Source organism: Ylistrum balloti, unplaced genomic scaffold, assembly GCF_031769215.1.
Source record: "Ylistrum balloti isolate Yb309-2 unplaced genomic scaffold, AGI_CSIRO_Ybal_v1 Utg371012, whole genome shotgun sequence".
Lineage (NCBI taxonomy): Eukaryota > Metazoa > Mollusca > Bivalvia > Pectinida > Pectinidae > Ylistrum > Ylistrum balloti.
In genome coordinates, this window is record NW_026782563.1 from 617,303 (window position 1) to 636,497 (window position 19,195).

A 19,195-nucleotide genomic window follows, 5' to 3' on the forward strand; every position below is an offset into this window, starting at 1 on the left:
TCAGAAAACAGGAGGCCCAAAGATCATGCACCCCTCACCTGGTTAATTTAACCATTCAGCCATTTAATAAAGAATTTCAAAAATGACAATTTCTTGATATAATTTCCCTATTGGGTCCCGCCCTTGTTCATGAAAATTGCTTCAGACCTAATTTGGACAATATCCTTTTATGGAAGAAGGACTTTTATGAAAAAAATATTTCCCAATTGGGCTTACTAGTCCTACCCTAGGTGACCGGGAATCACCGTTTATACAGTTCTCTTCACCCTATAATACTCCAGACCAAATTTAGGCAATATCCATTTAATCCCATTTGAAGATTAAATTTTTTTGAAATCTTGCACAATTTCCCCTGTTGAACTCCACCCATAAATCCCTTGGGAACTGAAAACCAATCATTACAAGAAATCGTTCCCCTACACCCAAGAATACTTTTATCAAATTTGTGCAATATTGAATAATTCCTAATGGAGGAGTAGGATTTTTAGGAGTTTGCTCTATTTCCCCAATTTGGCCACAAGCCTAACACTCAAGGGAGCCGAAAGCCACTGTTTATACACAGCTGTTTACACTTCATTAAAGAATACTTCAGACTAAATTTGGAAAATACTCATTCATTCCTACAGGAGGAGTAGCATTTAAAAGCATCTGCTCTATTTCTCCATTTGGACCATGCACCCCTCGCCCCACCGTTTATACAAAATTGGTTCCCCTTCATCCAACACTGATTCACACCAAATCATTTCTACAGGAGTAGGACTTGAAAATTTCCCCTTTTCGGTTTCGGTCCTGCTCCACAGCCCTTGTTGACCGAGATTCACCGTTTCGAAATCCCTGGGGATGCTTCTGACTAAATTTGGTCAAAATCCTGTGGCTTGTTTTTGATTAGTAGCATTTGTAAGAAAAAGTATGACAGACTGACCGATGACAGACAAACAGTATGCACTGAACTCACTCTGCCCTTCAAGCAAGGCGAGCTAAAATAATAGTGTCCTCAGATTTCAGTTATTCATTCTTGAAAATAACAATAACTTTACAAATTTAGCAGGGGATGTCCCTGGGTCTGAAATCACCAAAATAAACTTTCTTTGACATACTGTGTTACACTTTATATCTGTTGCTTTTGACAATCCAACCACACAAGGTCTGTATTGCAACATGCTTTTTGAATTTCCATTGCATTCGAGTTTACATTAATGTCAAATAAAAACAAGAAATACAAATAATTTGCATTTTTTAATTCTCTTCTAGCAAATTTGCAACAAACAGAAAATTCAAAGATGCAGGTTTTGTTTTTAAAATAAGAAAAAAAAAAAAAATGAAAAAAGGGGGGGCCAGTTGAAAGTTCTGGCAGGTGTTTCCCTCATTTGTACAGCTTAGCTACTATCATAGATACACATACAAAGGAGGATGGTCGCATTTATGATTGATTCTATGGCTAGTCACATGATCTTACAGTGACTGATCACATGATGTCATCATGACCTTGACTGATCAAGTGATGTCACAGTGACACAAACTTGTCACATTGGTCCCCGATGTGTCATAGCGACCATTTAAAATACTTATCTCATTCAATGTGTAAGAGAAAATACAACATCATTTATGCCTCTGTGGCAAAATTTAGTTGTGAAATGGTTTTTTTCAAAGACAACTTTTCCCATCAAAACTACTGCTGCTTGAGTGTTCCCCATACATTTCAAGTGCAAAGATGAAATGTGTATAGGTATGAAAAGTCATGAACAGAGTCAATTTGTCAAATGGTATATGCAACATGGTCCCTGTTTGTCAGGAAAATGGGCGATAGACAAGTCTACTGATGATAACTTTTGGTCATAAAATCAAAATAGCTCTAAAAATATACAAGTCATATAATTTGAGTACAAAATGTCAAAACTTGTATCAAACTTTTATACTCTGACTCAAGTTTTGTGCTATCCAGCATACCATTCAATACATTGGCAATACCCACAATTTGACTCAAAGACAACATGAAATCATGTAGCATTTTCTCTTAATTTAACAAATTTTATCAGTCAATCAAAATCACTTTCTTATGGTTTGAAATGTTTTCCCTCTCACTCAACAAATTTCAATCGAAGAAGAAAGATCATTTGACTCTGCTTAACCTCTTTGTGATGGATCTACGATATGATGAATTCGCCTAAAGCTTCTTAACACATATACAAACCAGCCAACTACAATGGCAGCATCAACAGAAAGAAAAGTATGGTGAAAAGATGTCGATTTATAAAATACAGAAGCCTCTATATGGAAAGCGAACAAGATTCCACTCATCTGGACAAAAAAGTCATCAGAGAAATATTTAACAACAGTGGTTGGAGCATGTTTCTTTGGTGAAACCACTGCTGATGATCAAGTCTTTGATGAGCTAGATGTCCAGATCACCCACAACAAAGCCTTCCGCAGGGGAGGTTCCAAGGAGGTTTGCTGTCTCATGCATCTTGTGGCCTGATTTCATCTGTGGTACAGATTTTATGGGCAGATTTTTGGCCTCTCTACCCTCAGGATACATGGCTCTCCTGTCAAGGAAGAATACATATTGATAGGTAAAGAAATGATAGCAGTGCTTCATGAAGAATTAATATCAGATGTTAATTTACAAACTAGAGAAACATTTCTACAATAATCTAAAGTTTTGAGCCAAATTCATCAGAATGTTTTGTAAAGACACCAGAAAAACAAGAATTTTATCAAAACTTTGACACTATATTGGCATATTAAGACTGGCCTGTTTCATTTATAAATGGAATATAACAGAAAGCAGTTTTTCATATCAGAATCCTACCTCTTCTTAAAGAGAGTTCTGTCCAACAAAGAATTACTCACCACTTTTCCATTGAGCAGACGTAGAAGCGACAAGGAGCAGGCATGCCATTGAATCCTGAAGCTGCGGCAAGAGTGTAGGCTCCCATGTCTAGGAAGTAAAGCCAGTTTCCAACCTGGAGCTCAGGCAGCTTCACCTCCTCAAGAATGCAGTCCAGACCGTCACAGGTAGGGCCCCATACACTACTGGTGTAGTTCAGGTCATTCTCAACCTCCTGTAGATAAATATAATCAAATTAGACTGACTTAAATACAGCAAAGGCCAAACTGTCACCCAACTCACAATGCTTCTTGTAACATATTATAGAAATGATTTTGTTAATAAAGTAATAACTTTAACCAATTGTAAACATAATGCAAATGTAAATTGCGTATACATTAACTACTGTCCAGTGCCAAGGTTTCTATCCAATTTTTGAATGAAAAGAAATTGCACTCAAGATTTGAATTTTCCTATAAAATCTTCCATCAAGGAACAGTAAAACATCTTTGAAATTTCAGTCAATTTGACCTATTTTTGGTTCTATCCATCAGCCCCTGTGGTCAGTCAAGGTCAATAGGTGCATCTCATTAAACTGCCAATTTACACTAATAAAAAAGAAAATTCTAACTAGGTATGAATTACTTTTGAAAGAAAATAAACAAATTATGCCCATATGCTCAATAATATCATTTTCCTATACAAATATGCAAGACCCTGGGGTCATGAAATTTATAATTTTGGTAAAGCATCTGAAGGCCTTTCAATCCATGTAGTGAACTTGATTCTACCATACCTGGGATTTTGTAAGTTTCAATAAATTTGACCCTTTTTGGCCCTGCCCCTCAGGCCCCTAAGGGTTTGAAACCATATCATTTTCAATCTGGGTGCACCATTAGCTATGGAAGGTTTTAGTATAATTTCCCAGAAATGGTTCAGGATTTTTCCAGAAGTTGAAAACGTTAAAAGTTTTTTACCACGCACAACATGGGACGCACAATGCAAGATGTCAGACAAAATTGGGATCCCAATATGTTACCCTGAGACTTTGTCTCAGGTTACCTAATAAAATGGGATATAACATGGTATTTTGTATGAAAGGCAGTAATTTGATTACCAAATAATCTCTGAATCCACTACAATATATCAGAATGTGTAAAAGTAGTGCAAACTTGACAGGGTGAGGAAGACATTACAATAAATTAAACAATAGGCCCAATGGGCCTGCAGGGCTCATCTGGTATATATATCATCCAAATATCATGCCTCTAGGCCTTTTAGTTCAAAAGAAGAAGTTATTTAAATGTTTTAACAGATTTGACCCGTGTGACCTTGAACATAGGTGTCTGTCTTCTCTTTGTTGGGCTTCATCCTAAGAACATACCAGCCAAATATCATGCTTTTCGGCTTTTTAGTACATAAGAAGTCATTTAAATGTCTGAACAAATTTAACCCCTGTGAACTTGAATATAAGTCAAGGTCATTTCCTTTTGCAAACTTTGTTGAGCTTCATCCTAGGAACATACCAACCAAATATCAAAACATCTGGTTCATTGGTTATTATCAACAATCTCACTTGAACTGAAGAAAAATTTAATTGGAATATGTCAAAGATTATCATTATGATGTTCTCCTCTTCACAATTTGATGAGACATATTTATAATAAATTCCTCCAAAGTCATATTCAAATGTCTGCCTCAAGTGGAAAGATGGCCTCAATATTTGGGCTAGCATCAGAATCCATGAGAATATTTGGGATAAGATCATGAAAATTATCCAATAAAAGATGTTTTACAGAATCAATACTGAAGAATGATGTATATAAGTGTTTGAAAGATGTATGGTATGGTCAGTGTGGTTGATGTGATCCATCATATTAAAAGTTTAGATACATACATTGGGAACACACGCAGTGACAGTGGCATGGTCATACAACAGACAGTTGAATGAGCCATACACACCATCATTGACATAGTACATGATGGAAGGTTCCTCATCAGCTGTTGGATAATCCAATGGTTCTGCATCTGAAAACATCAGCTGTCCATTAATAACCTTTTACTGACAAAGTAGTCATTATCCATAAACAGAAATGTTAGATTATTCCTTTAATGCTTTGCTTTCAAAAAGATTTATCATATTTCTTCAAATTATTCAGGATGCAAAGAGATTCAAAATGATGAAACTGATGAACAGGTGTTAAATCTTAATAAAATCAATCAGCTCAACAAGTGTTTTTATCAGTTTTATATATCCATATTTATCATAGTTGTGTTCCTCAGAGTCTTATATCACAGTAACTGCTGTTCTCATGCTCCTGTACTTCCAGAAAGATTTTATATTATACTTACTATCTCCATGTTGGTCACGAGCCACCACCCTCTTTGCAATGATGTTAACAGTGAGACTGAATGCTGATGCCACAAAGAAACGGCCAGGCTCAGCAATGATGTCAACCCCATCCTCTTCTGGGAAATATCTGTCCAGAGCGACATTCAGGACATCAGTGATCTGAAAAAAGAGGTTTATAGTGAGGGAAAATGTTTGTTCTAATCAATCAAAAATATAATTACCATCAATCTGTAACTTGAAAATTTTTTGTTTAATATACATTTTTCTTATTGCAAAATATTGACCAGTAAAAAGTGTGATCCACAACTGTAATGATAACTACCTCCTCGAAGGTAATTGTAGCACTCTCCTGTCCAGGAAAGCCTCCACCAATATCTAGCAACTTCATATCAAACCCAAGGTCAAGGCCATGGTCAAACACAGTGCGTGCTTGCTCTACAGCCACAGCAAATGCATTGGCCTCCTCGCAACCACTTCCCACATGAAAGCTGTAAGACATAACATTTCAAGTTACAAGGTTAGTAACATTAAAATAAAAGATCAGAGAGGTTGATTAGATACAAGACATTTCTCTCTCTTTTTTCTGGGAATATTTTCTTCAGGTTGGTAACGTCAGTAGACGAGAACTTGTTGTTTTAACACAACCAGTAGAAGATAAGAGTGTGATGCTTCGATGACAACACAGTCACCTTCATCAGACAAATGACCAGTGTGGAGCCTACTAGTAACGACGTACAAAGTCTACGAGATAGTAAGGAATCTACCAACTTTTTCAGCTTTACTATAATCCTATGTACATTAAGGCCGAAAGAGTGTAACAAAATGGTAAACAGATTATAAACAAAAATATACACCAGATGGTAACAATGTACTGTAGTCAATTCAGCTATGCTTTGTTTAACACTTGGTCATAGATGTGCAAGCCATTGGGCCAGTATTAACAGCCCACACTCATTTTTTCTTTGATGCAGGTCAAAGATTAAAATGAAGATCAGAAAGACCTACTTTTGATAAATCACACTAAGGTGAACCCATACCCCAAGTATGAAGTTCTAGTGACAAGTAGCATCGAAGAGAGCCCAAACAAGAAAGAAGGATGGATTGATATAATGCAACCTATGTTCTCCAGCAGTTCCCAGTTGGGGACTTATCATGCATGCAGGAAGACAGGTAAGGGTAAGATAAGAAGGTAATTAAGTAGGTGAATATTAAGTTAGTAGAGGTGAAGGATAAAGGTACATCAGTGATTAAGGAGGTAGGTGGGTTGATTAAGATAAGTGAATTAATAAGATGAAAATTTTATTTAACCTGCCATTAGGCCTCATCTGGTAATATGTCCACCCATATTAAGTAGATATGGGTGTATAATTACTAACAAATTTCATCATCTGGTAATTACCTGCTGATATTGACTTAGAGGTGATGTGTTGCCACCCATCCTTCCCCGCCCCCCACCTCTGCTCCAGTAGGTATAAAGTGGATGGATGGAAAAAAATATGTGGATTTTTAAAATGTCACCAAGTCCGATATCTAGGTTATCAGACACTTACATAGTTACATAAATAGGGTGAGTAGATACAAGAACTGGTAACTAAGTAGGCATATTGATACATTGGACTGGGTTGGAAGTTACGTGGATCATTTACAGATAGGGCTTGTATATCAACAGGAAAATCTCCATTGACATAATAGACCAGTCTACAGAGCTAGAATAAAATGAAAACAGAACATAAAATAATCTGAGTTTGTCATTCCACAATATTGAACGACACAACAAACTACCTCAAAGAATCCTTACCTGACTCCAACCACGGAGAGATTGTAGCGCTTTGCAGCTTCAAGGAGGTGACGAGCTTTGTTAGGATGACATCCAAACTTCATTCCAAGATCACACTGGACCTTAAAATTGGTTGGAGGCAATATTCTCAGCACCAGCCTGTCATAAGCAATTACATATATCAGTATAACCAATGAACATTAGTCCGAGGTTCACCTACTAAACTAGATGAAACCATCATACGTTTTACCTTGTAAAATGAAATTTACTCTGTAATAAATTTACAAAATTTATTTCATGTAAAGATAGGCATAGTTATGATTTCCTGCCAATAGCTGGTGACAAGTTAAAAGTATAAAAGAGTTTAATTAGATATACTACACAATAATTACTCACTGTGCATCTGGATAGAGAGCCTTTACTTTGATCAATTCATCTTCATTGTCAAAAGTCATCAGGGACACATGGTTCTTAGCTGCATGTCTGATGAAGGACATCTGCTTGCAAGGGTTAGCATAAATGATGCGTGAAGGATGCACCCCAAGGTCAAGGATTTTCTGGATCTCAGCCTACATCATAGAAACTTTTCAAATTAATGGAGAAATCGTTGATAAGACTGCTTTCAGAAATGATTTGAAGGACTTACACAGCAACTAATTGTTAACTGTGATAATGACATCATGAAATGGAAATGATCTTACCTTACTGGCACAGTCAAAAGACAATCCAAGGTCCACCAGAAGCTTGAGCACAGCATGGTCATCATTACACTTGACCGCTATAGACAACGAATGACAATAATGTGATTAACATATTCATGACTCCCAATTATATACAACAACATAAACAAGGACTGTCAGAGACAAGTTATGCTCCTCATATTGGGCAAAATCTAAGTATGAAAAAGAATAAAGGGCAGTAACTCCTAAATTATGCAAAAGGGTGTAATGGTTCTTGTGCATTGCCTTTTTCCCCTTGAGATCTACCTACCTATAAAATTTCATGTTGATACCTCTTATCATTTTTGTGTTATGCCCCCTACAATATTATGATGGACAAAAGGACAGACATTATGACAAAGGGGTGACAACACCCTCTCTTTCCTAGGAGCATAATAAACCTAAAATGGATGAGAATTACAGAAATAAACCAAAATACTTGTTTTAGTACCTGGTAATTACCAGTTAAAGGTTCCATGAGACAAGCTCAATATGGAAGATGTTAACTGTTTACAAAAGCTACAAATAAATGTACTTACCATAGAAGGGACGCACTCTTGGCAGTTGCCTGTTCCACTTCTTGAACTTCTCGTAAATATCTCCCAAATCTCCCACGAAAAAGGCATCATCCTTCTTCTGTAGTCACATTAAAATAGATACATCAAATATTTTCTACAAGTTACAACAGAAAATTTTACTCAATCTAGGTGCTGTGGGTAATTCTTTAGAAAATTTGAAGCAATTAGAAGTAAGGATTGGGAGTAACATCTACTTCCATGTGCTGTGACAATAGGCTGAAACTGTCCTGCCTTACATTTATCCTAAAAACCTGACAACTTGTAGGAAAAAACCCAACTTAATTCAAGAAGGACTATTCCAGTGAATCTGGTTTTATTTTGAGCTATTTCAGAACAACAACTATCCCAACCCAGGACTCAAGGTTTTGTTTAGTGAAAATTAATTGATAATTTGCTTAGAATTAATGTAGGCAGTAATCTATATGGATAGAAGTGATTTATTTCATAGTCTTCAATTCAAGTATTTCAACAATAAATTGAGATTGCATAAGTTTCTATTTCATATCACATTCATGGAAGGAGACAGATTCCACCACTTTTTCCTTTCTGCCATCCCTGGGGAGATTGAGCATTTGAAAATAAGTCATGGGTGTACATATTTATCATGCAATGTGGCAATCATGTACAGCATTATCTACTGCCAAAAGGCTTGCTATGAATCATGAGATTTTCATTTTTGATTGGGATATTTTGGCGGTTCTATATGACGTTAAGTGCAAATGAACAAAGAACTCACTTGGGACTCTATCTATCATCAAAATTAATCTGATGATTGTCACCAAAAATACTTTGGTCTCTTTTGTATTCCCCATATAGCAAGCAGATAAGATATCATTGGCATCATAAACATTATTTATCCTCATTTATTTATGTTGCCAATATTTATGTAACAAAGAAATTACACACTTCATTTGAAAATTTTGCAAGATATGAACTCTTTAACCATTTTATGTATAAAATGAACCCAAGCTGACTAACCTTTTTGAACTGAGCTTATCTGTCAATTCTCCAAGGATTTAACTTACAATACTCTAATGTAAGCTAACCAATCTCTATTTGTTTTGTTTTTCTTTGAATCAAACTTAAATCACATTTAGCTCACCCCAGCACTGTGACCTGACCTTTATCAGTAGTGTATTGTTTGTTTTATAACTGTAATCTCTATACTAGAATTATATAGGTCGTACACCACGAGGTACACACCGGTGAATGATGTCAACCTGATAATAATTAACCCACTGAGCCCATCGTACCACAGAATAATACAGATGTACCAAATATACATGCACATAATAGGATTACAAATCACTAACTAGATTGCTTTAATCAATTTTTGTAATAACCACCAGGTTATGTGATTCTTGGCAAACATATTTATAAATCTGAAACAGAACTTCTTTCTTTATTTTAGAATATGCCTCCATGAAAATTGAAGGTTCATTGTAACCCTTTGGTTGATTCTATGATTTTAAATCTGACTCTACGACATCTATCCTTGACAACTGGAAAGATGCTAAACTAAAAGCTGGTAAATTATCAAAGTTGCTAAATGACAATTTGATTCCTTTCATCAAAGTAATCTCAGGTATGCATGACTCCAGAATCATTTACCAGTCTATGTCATCAGGCAAGTATTGCTTAAACAGGTTTTATCTTGTCGAATATTTCAAGTATCTGAAGAAGACACCATGGATTCAAACATAGAATTCTCACTTGCACAATCTAAAAATAAATCAGAAATTTGGTATCGGTAAACTTATGATATTTAATGGGAAAATTTATTTATGGAGTACAACTAGTTTTATTCCAAATCTGATTTATCACATGTATTACAAAATATGTTGTAAATAGATATTTTAGTCAGGAAGAAGTCCTAGTGTTTGGAATAAATTCAGCCAATCCCAATATGCCAACAGATGGTATCTATTTTATTGTCCTGTAATAAGACCACTTCCAACTTAAAGACCGATTACGTGTTAGATCGTACATTACTGACTTATTGCAAGATTTTGCTGTGAAAGCCTGATCAGAGCAAATAAATCTAATCTAGATAATATCATAACTGCATTTTTCCTGCAAAAAGCCCAAAGAGCAAAAACATGTAACTTCTTCATCAATATCAGGGATTAGCTTACTGTATATAATCATGAATTTTGCATGGGAATGAGGGGTTAGTTCTAGAAACTGTTAAAATAAGAACAATTTTGTACAGATATTTTCCAAGTACATTTATTCATGAAACCAAGTGTTCACCAAATATATGATTTTTCAATACAACAAAACTGGATCGTAGTGAATCAAATACACGAGTTGAATGTTTAGTACAGTCCTGATTTTTTTTCTCTTCTTAGTAATTTAAACATGGATGATTTCAACATTGTTGAGTCGAATACTACATTTGTGTTGAATTTGTGCTGATTTTTAAATTAACTGAATAGTATCATATAGTCTGGCTTATTACAAGATATATGCTTATTACTGGGTAAATAACATAACCAGAACTCACCTCGAGCTGCTGGGTTAGAATCTTTTCCTCTACAAGACTCTGTGTTGACCTCTCACTGGTCAGCATCTCAACCATACAGTTTTTTCCGATGTAATGTTTCATGTTGGACAACTATTAGACTAACGAGTTGGATAAAATAGTAGATAAGCTGTACAAACAATCTGAAATGAGAAATTGGAAACATTTTCATCACACATACAAATACATGTGCTTTTATTCATAATTAACTAGAACACAGGAGAAAAAATCATAGCTATTTCAAACCAAATTAACTGGAAATTAAAATTTGGTCGCAATTCTTATGTAAGGGTTTTATCAAGCGAGTCCTTGGATATTGACCTGGGATCCAAAATGGAAAAGACTGAAATTAATAGTTCAGAAATGAAATGTTTCAAAAACCTAAATCGATCTGTACCTATAATTTTAGTAAATATGATGCATATCAATTTTTAGTATACAGTATTTTCATTCGGCCTAAAAAGTCAATTATTTACCTGGCCTACGGAAACACCTGCACTTAGCCGATACTAGCTGGGATCCCACGGTGGTTCTGCGTTGAAGTTAAACTTCTTCTTTAAACGACACAGGCCCTCAAAGCTTTCTATGTAGAACACCTCTGAGAAACCTCCCTGCAACAGTAATTACATACAATTAGAGGACAATTTCATAACATGAAATATAAAATTGCTTGTCACCATTAGATACTAAATATCCAAAGAGATGAAAATTGGCTTAAAGGCAAAATGGCTTAACAAGATGAGAACACTGCACTATCATTATGCATAAATTCTGAAATAGGTTTAAATCAGTCAGTAGCCTGAAAATTTTCATCTCTGTATCTTATGTCTTACTTCAATAGTATCACAACTTCAAGGCATGATTATAATACTAGATTATCACATGTGGTCATCCATAAAGTTTGACCTTAAGTGTGCCTGGCAAGGGATGGATTCTGAATTGTATAGTATCATTACTATCAGTAATGATTAGTAATAGTAAAGCTGCAGACAAACATCACACTTTCATGTATACTGGGATGACATCATTCCACTACTAGAGAGTGGGGCAGCATGTCAGACAGTTCTTCAAAACACAAAACTGCACAGATTTTGCATCAATATTCTATCCTCCATTGTCTATGTGTGGAGTATGATACATCACAGAGAATATATTGCCATTGTTGAGAATAATTTGGTTAAATTGGGTCAGTACCATAAACAGTATCAAAACACTTCCTTCGAAAAGTTATATCTATATCTTACATATTTGTATCATCAGTATGCTGAACATCTGTGCATAATTTCCTCTTGTTGAAAGATTTCTCCACGTTCATGTCTTTTGCTAATTGTAATGCTTAAAAGATATTGGCAAAATGGCCAATGCAAAGTGCATATCTGGTATGAACTTTACAACTTATGAAGAATTCATGAATTTGGTATCTCTCATCTATGGAATTCCTACTTGATAATAATCTATGTTACATTAGTCTAGTGAAAAAAGTTTTAATAGTACTTTTGCTATTAACATTGATTTGTTTCTAGCAAATTTTTGTCGAAAGATATATGCTTTAAAAAGGAACTGTGTGAGAAATGTGTAAGAAATGTGATGACCTGTCTTATATTTGTTGTGTAAATGTCAAGGTACACCTTCAATATCAAGTGCATAGTGTTACAACCAAGTATCAGAAGTCATGACTGTTTTGGTATGCCCGTCACGTAAGGAGTGGCAAATTATACAATATACAATATCATTAAATTAACATTGTATCCCTTAGGTGACTTAACCTTTCAAACTTGTGAAAAAACTCTGTAGAAGAAACATTTCATAAAAATTGAAAAAAAAAAAAAATCTATGAATTTGGTTGTTAATTTCCAGAGATTCATTGTAAAGCAAATTTCTCCTTCCTTTGACTGAGCAGGGGTCTAAAGTAGAATTTATGGAAGTTACATTCCCAACATTTTTTAAAAATATCCACATGATAAATAAGAATCATATTAAAGAAAGAAATATGTTGTTGCAACATGAATGTCCCTGCGTCCTGCTTTTGCCATGCTCGACCACCACATATGCGATATGTCCGGAATTATAAATGAGCTGTTGCAGAACAGCAGAGCTCGCCTCAGAACTGTTTGTCAATAACAAATATTGAAACAGAGATAGTTTGGCAATTGTTTATAGTCTACTGATATCACTTTCCATTTTGAATGGAATTTGTTTGCCAAGCTACCTGTCCATATTATATTTCAAGTTGGTTTAATAAATACTATCAGAGAAAAACTCCAAAACATGTCAAAAGCAGGTTTTCCCCCCTTAAAATTCCTTTGTCTGCCTGGTGAAAAGGATAGTTAATTCCAAAGGTACCTTTATATCAAATCACAACAAGGAGTTGCAAAGCATGGCATCATCCCCTACACCCAGCTGTTTGTGCAAAACCCAAATGATATATATATATATATATATCGGTTTAACAATTTGTGACGTCACCCAATTATGTACCACTACTATCACCTGCCACCTGAAGATCTAATACAGTGAAAGCGCAAGTGCAAAATGTAACATTTTTTGTCAATTATCAATTACCAGGTAAACTTCCTTGCATCTCCTCAACTTCAACATTTTATATAATATATATATATATATCTTATATATCAACCTTATAGTAAGCATTCATATCTTGACATAGATCCTCCGTGTTTGACAGCTGATATTTCAATAGAGTTTGGTATTTTCCATGAACAAATTCATGCAATCTATAAGCTCCTGAGTAATACAAGAAATCGAAAAATTTGATGATAACAGAAAAAAGATAAATAATAAAATGTCCCCAATAAAAAGAAAGGACATAACTTAGGCACTAATACACAGAATATTTTATAAGCTTGAGTGGAAAGGTTTTGAAGTTGTAGCACAGAAAAGAAAGTTACCACTAATTCTGTGTTTTTTCACAATCTCTCCATGGTAACAGAAAAAAATATAAAAAAGAAATGTCAACAATAGCAAAATAACATAATACTGACACTTTAATTCCTCAAAGCATTATGCACATCAGAAATCATGAACAGGGTAAATTGACAAGTTTTTGTGACATTTTGTAGCCAGCGAAAATGAATAGACAAAAGTATCAAAATCGATCTTTTTATACTTCAAAAAGAAAACTTCATAAAGTACAGCTAAATACATTTGGACTTCAAAAAATTCTTGAAGATGTTTTGAATTCTTAATCTCAATGTCACACAACAAATTCAGAATGCATGAAATCAGCAGCCCTGCCATAACATATACCTTACAGTTGGGTAATGCTGACACCTACCAATGGCTGTATCAAGTTCTGATATAAACAGTTTTGTATTTAAATAGACCATGCAAGCAGCTTAAAAATATCATTAACAACTATTGCAAGTACAGGATACCTATTGATTAACTGACAGAGAACCGACAGATTCAAAAACTCAAACCCAACAGCTTACTCCACACAACATGCAGTGAGCAAGGCAAGTGGTGCCTACCATTTATCTAACACATTGTAAAACAAAACATCTTACATGTCATGAATCATGAATAAAGTTTACATGAGTCAGTCTGATATCATTTTGATGATATCAGCACCTTGAAAGTTGATCGAAAAAAGATTGATGAAAATCAAGCTTAAGATTTTTATGCAATAAATACCCGAGTTTTTTGTGCTCCAAAATAACAATTTAATGTTAAAGTATTTGTTAAGATTAATAATAAATTTCAAAATTCAAATTCCTAACCTTATATTACACCAATAAATAACAACGCATTAAATCAGCATTGCAGCAATGCTATAAATTAACAGGGTAACTTAACAAAACTGGCTAAAAAATCCTATATTACAATCCACAAGTGTTATTAAATGTCACAATATTAATTCCTTACCACACAAGAGTGATTATTAGACCTCAAAGTAATATAAATTATAGAAAATTAGCATTGTCGAACTGATTATTAACAGCAGGTCAAAAAAAATTGCTGAAAACCTTTAAAATTAAAAAGCAGTCACTGGACAAACAGACGGATAGAAGAATAGATAGATTTAATCTTAGAACATGATTTATTCTTAAGGATTTCTGAAAATTTCCTTACCATTAATATTTTGAAATATTTTTAGGATTTGTGTAATCTGATTCAAGTTATATAAATGTAATAATATCAAAGAATCTGTTATCATGTGATATCATTCTGTCATTATACTCGACATATTTTTCTTGTTTAATTATAATCTGAGTAAACTTGTGTTATCAAGCTTTTATGTCCAGAAGCAAATTTAGCCTAGGAATGTTTGCTAACTGATTTTTTTCACTTGTTTTACAATCAAAAACATTGAAAATAAAATCCAAGAATATTTTCCCAATTTTTCAATAAATCCTACTATATTTTCCTAAATCTATAAAGGCACAGGCAGTTATGAAATCAAGAAGAAAAAACACTGTTTACATAATAATCTATCCTATAATTAACATTCCCCAGATGGTCAACACATAATCAGGGAATGGACTTACGCGGTATTTCTGAACAATGAGATACCCTTGGTTTATCATTTCATAATATATATATATATGGGTGGGCTTATTAATAGGTAAGGGCTAATTGCTGGATAATACAGTGCAATATCTAAATGTAAAGAGTAAAAGTGATTTATGATGTAATACATTTACAATCTTTTTTAAATGGAAATACATGTAGTTTGAACTTTGTCTTAAAAGTCCTTCACCAATTTATGGGGATCAATCATCTATGATGACTATCTGGTGACCATATACATGTAAGTTGAATAGGACCAATACACATTCCCTGTTTATTATGAGCTTGCCTCTTTGAGGAGACCTAATGTTGTTATACTGGTGGGGGCTCTGTTATTTAAATGTTAAAGATTTTGGTACAAGAGTCGCAAGACATCACTAACTGATATTTGGTATCAATTTCTGTGGGTTTGACTATCCCTTCCCCAAATTGGACTAGAACGATTTTTTTTGCGAAAAAAAATGAGTAAAATGTTGCTTTCTGACAGGTTTTGGACTTTACATGTAATAAAATGTAAAGATTTTGGTGCAAACGAAGATAAACTACAGGGACAGGTGACAACCCTATTTCTAAAGTATGTATGGAAGGTGATATCAACAGACAATAAACAAAAACCAAACTCAAAAGTTTTTTCAAGTTAATGAACAACACTTGTGAGTTGAACAATGCTAATGTTATTGAGAGGTATGGCAGGAGCTAGTGCAGATTTTCAAAGGTCTATGAAAATCAAGTTGACAAGTTTTCAAGGTAGATCTGTAGTACTGGTATTCTAAATAGGATTACAGTGAAATTGTACACCGTTGAAACACAGCATGACAAATCCATATGAAAAATTCATTATAAACTTCAACATAACAGTTGAAAATTCCCAAAATAAACATCTCAAATCTCATCTAAAATAACATTTTTACTTCAGTACTATACAAGCTTAAATGGTAAAAATTCTGTTTGTACACAAAATGTGTTTGAAAACTGGTTTTGCTTCAAACTATTAGAATTACTCTTCTACAATGTTATTGAGCACAAAAGATCAATGATGTGGTATGCAAATGTAACTTTGTGCTGCATATCCTTATATATATATATATCAATATAATGTGATAACCAGCTGTTACCACAAAGTGATACAGAGGCAGTGTCCCTGATTTTCAAATATTGTAATTATCATTACAGTCTGGAATACTTTAAGCTTGTAGAATGCTAAGCCTTCAAGAAGACCATTGCTGACATCTAGAACATGAACAGAAGCAAGAGGACAATTAACCTATCTCTTTCTATAGCCTTGTTTTAATAAATATTCAGTTAAAACAGGTGCATTCCTGCATTTACCATGACGATGAATGTCACGATGATGAGAAAGACCATGAGGACAAATGATGTATTTTGTTAACTAGATAAATACCAAGGAGGAGGAGGGCAACTACGATGACAACAAAACCAATAATGACTTTAAACTGGATGTTAGACCAACAGGATATCAAATGTCACATTAACCTTATTGGTTCAAATCTCCTTTCTCAGAGAAGTTTTCGGCATTAGAGGTTTTAAATTTTTTAACTGTTAGAATTTTAAAATTATTTAAAACCTTCTTGTTTTTATTTCCATGTGATTGCTTTCAGGCATATTTTGTAGGTCAGGATACTGTTTTAATCTGATAATGATGAAACACGATACCGCATAACGCTCACTATAGAATATATAAACATACATGTCTAACTCGGTTCTAAACTATTTTGATTTACTATGACATGTCCAAAAGGAAAAAAACTTTCATTTAAAATGTCATTCCTAGGATGGTCTTGGAATAGTATAGGTGTAGAGATATAATTGGTCTGTAAATCAGTTTTGTTTATTAATTAGACAGTAGTAAATCCGTATAGAACAATACCAGAAGAACTATCATCTGACTGTCACGTGTAATATCACCAGATGGACGGGTGTGTAACTGATCAAAACAGAATTTATCAATAAATAAAGTGATAAAGCCGACGTGTCCTTGCACAATACACTGTACCACCACAGTGTGGTCCACAGTATTCTACCTCTAGACCTATATATCTACTTTAAAATTAAAGTTCTTCATTTATAAATTAGGTAAAAAATATCAAATATTAGTTGTTAGATACAATTTGGAAATTGTTTATCACGTGTGATAACCAAATGTAATATGTCGGTGTAATACAGCATGTGACCGGGGCATGTCCGGATAACATCGAATGTTAAGCTGCAAGTCCAAAATAGGTAACACGCAGGTTTCACTATAACTTACCTGTGCAGAACCTTCGGAACCGTGGGGTCTCGTTTCCTTTTCGGGAGGAATTTTGTCTGATTATATTATATTCCTAACAGAAATAACTATATTCCCCATCTATGTTGACATGGACCCCGAGCTTATACGTCTCCACCGCTAACCATGTACACGGGATTATGAACGGAAGAGAGTACGACGTCGATGTATGCATTACAGCGGAATGATATTTTCGGGACTACTTATTTCACCCACGGTCTGTAATGAGGACTGCGTGTTTATCGTGAAGTATACTCTTATGTGTATCGAACACTTAGACGGATAACGCAGATAAAACCGGATGACTGTTTACAAAATGACACCAACTTATTCCCTTTCAAAAGTTCGTGTCTATACAAATAAATGTTTATGATTTTTTTCTTGGAAATAAAACCCGACACGCATCACTCAGCCATTTTTCAAATGAACGTCGTGTGCAATCCTTTTTTATTTGCATGGTTCTATATAATTTTTTTTTAATTTTAAGCATAAAGTAAAAAAAAATGAAAAAAGCGTAATCTGAATTTTAACTTCTATCAATTTGTCAGCTCATGTACGAGAATAATCAAAATTTGCCTCAGATCACATAAAACATGTCCGTTCATGGATTCAAAGGAAACCCAGACTGATTAGAAATTTATTCTTTACATAGATGAAATGCGTACTTAAAATTGATACGATCACCCCACGTGCGCCCTTTTTAGTTATTGATGTATCAACGAGGACTTAAGACGTACTTCCGAACCACTGTTCAAAGCTTGTATAACTAATATAATTATAACACACATAAAATTATTGTAAGACAAACCCCTTTTATTACATGTGTACATGGCTGTCGCAGTGCGATACCATGGCTAGGTCAGTTCGTGCACCGTGTATGTACAGCTTGAATGATGATCACTCATAATAGCCTCTAACAAGCTGATGTCACTGATGTAAATCAATAAATCAATTTATAATTTATCACTACTATGACTTCAACAATGATACTGATTCTAATTTAAAGCGTCAATATACACAAGTTTCACAATAAAGATAATATATATATATCAAAATCCGCTTACATGAGAAATACTCAAGACGGCATAGTGCATTGGTACTGACATAGCAGCGGTTGAAAATCGTAATTTTGCCGGATGATGCGTATATTTTGACTTTGAATACCTTTCTTTATCACATAATATTCCGGCTATAAGTGTAATAACACATGTTAAAATTTTATAGGCACGAATTCTATATGACATTGTGGACTTTTTTTTTTTTTTACTGAAGAATTTTCATTTAATGTGGCACTAGGTTACAGACAGTGTGACAAATGTAAGATCAAATTGGTAGTTACCAAGTCCTGTTGCAATATCAATAGAAAAGAAGGGCCTAATTGTAACCGAGTTAGTTCATACTCAAATTGGTCAACAATAACTATTATATTGCATTTGGGAATTTATCGTAAAGTTATGTTATTATTTTTTTCGTATTTGTTTTATTTTTCAAAACTTTCACAAAGTACATAACAAGACTACAAACGGCACACCAACATTCACCCATATGATTAATTCGACACCATCATCATCAGTGATTCATCATCATCATAAACATATATTCA

At 34.2% G+C, this 19,195-nt stretch overlaps 1 protein-coding gene across 1 annotated transcript; it reads right to left on the reverse strand.

Moving 5' to 3' along the window:
* Positions 1-1,221: 1,221 nt before the first annotated feature.
* Positions 1,222-17,730, reverse strand: LOC132560097 (ornithine decarboxylase-like). Its single transcript, XM_060224749.1, has 12 exons — positions 17,575-17,730; positions 11,255-11,389; positions 10,761-10,921; positions 8,216-8,312; positions 7,659-7,735; positions 7,354-7,526; positions 6,979-7,116; positions 5,503-5,668; positions 5,180-5,339; positions 4,725-4,855; positions 2,851-3,062; positions 1,222-2,543 (listed from the first exon to the last, which is right to left on the reverse strand). Exons 3-12 carry the CDS (start codon positions 10,860-10,862, stop codon positions 2,393-2,395), a joined length of 1,407 nt encoding a protein of 468 aa, XP_060080732.1. The 5' UTR covers positions 10,863-10,921; positions 11,255-11,389; positions 17,575-17,730; the 3' UTR covers positions 1,222-2,392.
* Between the last annotated feature and the right edge of the window lie 1,465 nt (positions 17,731-19,195).

Excerpts from the sequence above, each read along its gene's own strand:
- LOC132560097 (XM_060224749.1), bottom strand. The coding sequence starts at position 10,862 with ATGAAACATTACATCGGAAAAAACTGTATGGTTGAGATGCTGACCAGT. Across the intron at positions 5,669-6,978 it reads CTCTCCGTGGTTGGAGTCAG|CTTTCATGTGGGAAGTGGTT; the intron begins GTAAGGATTCTT and ends TATGTCTTACAG. Across the intron at positions 3,063-4,724 it reads TCACTGCGTGTGTTCCCAAT|GAGGTTGAGAATGACCTGAA; the intron begins GTATGTATCTAA and ends ATTTATCTACAG.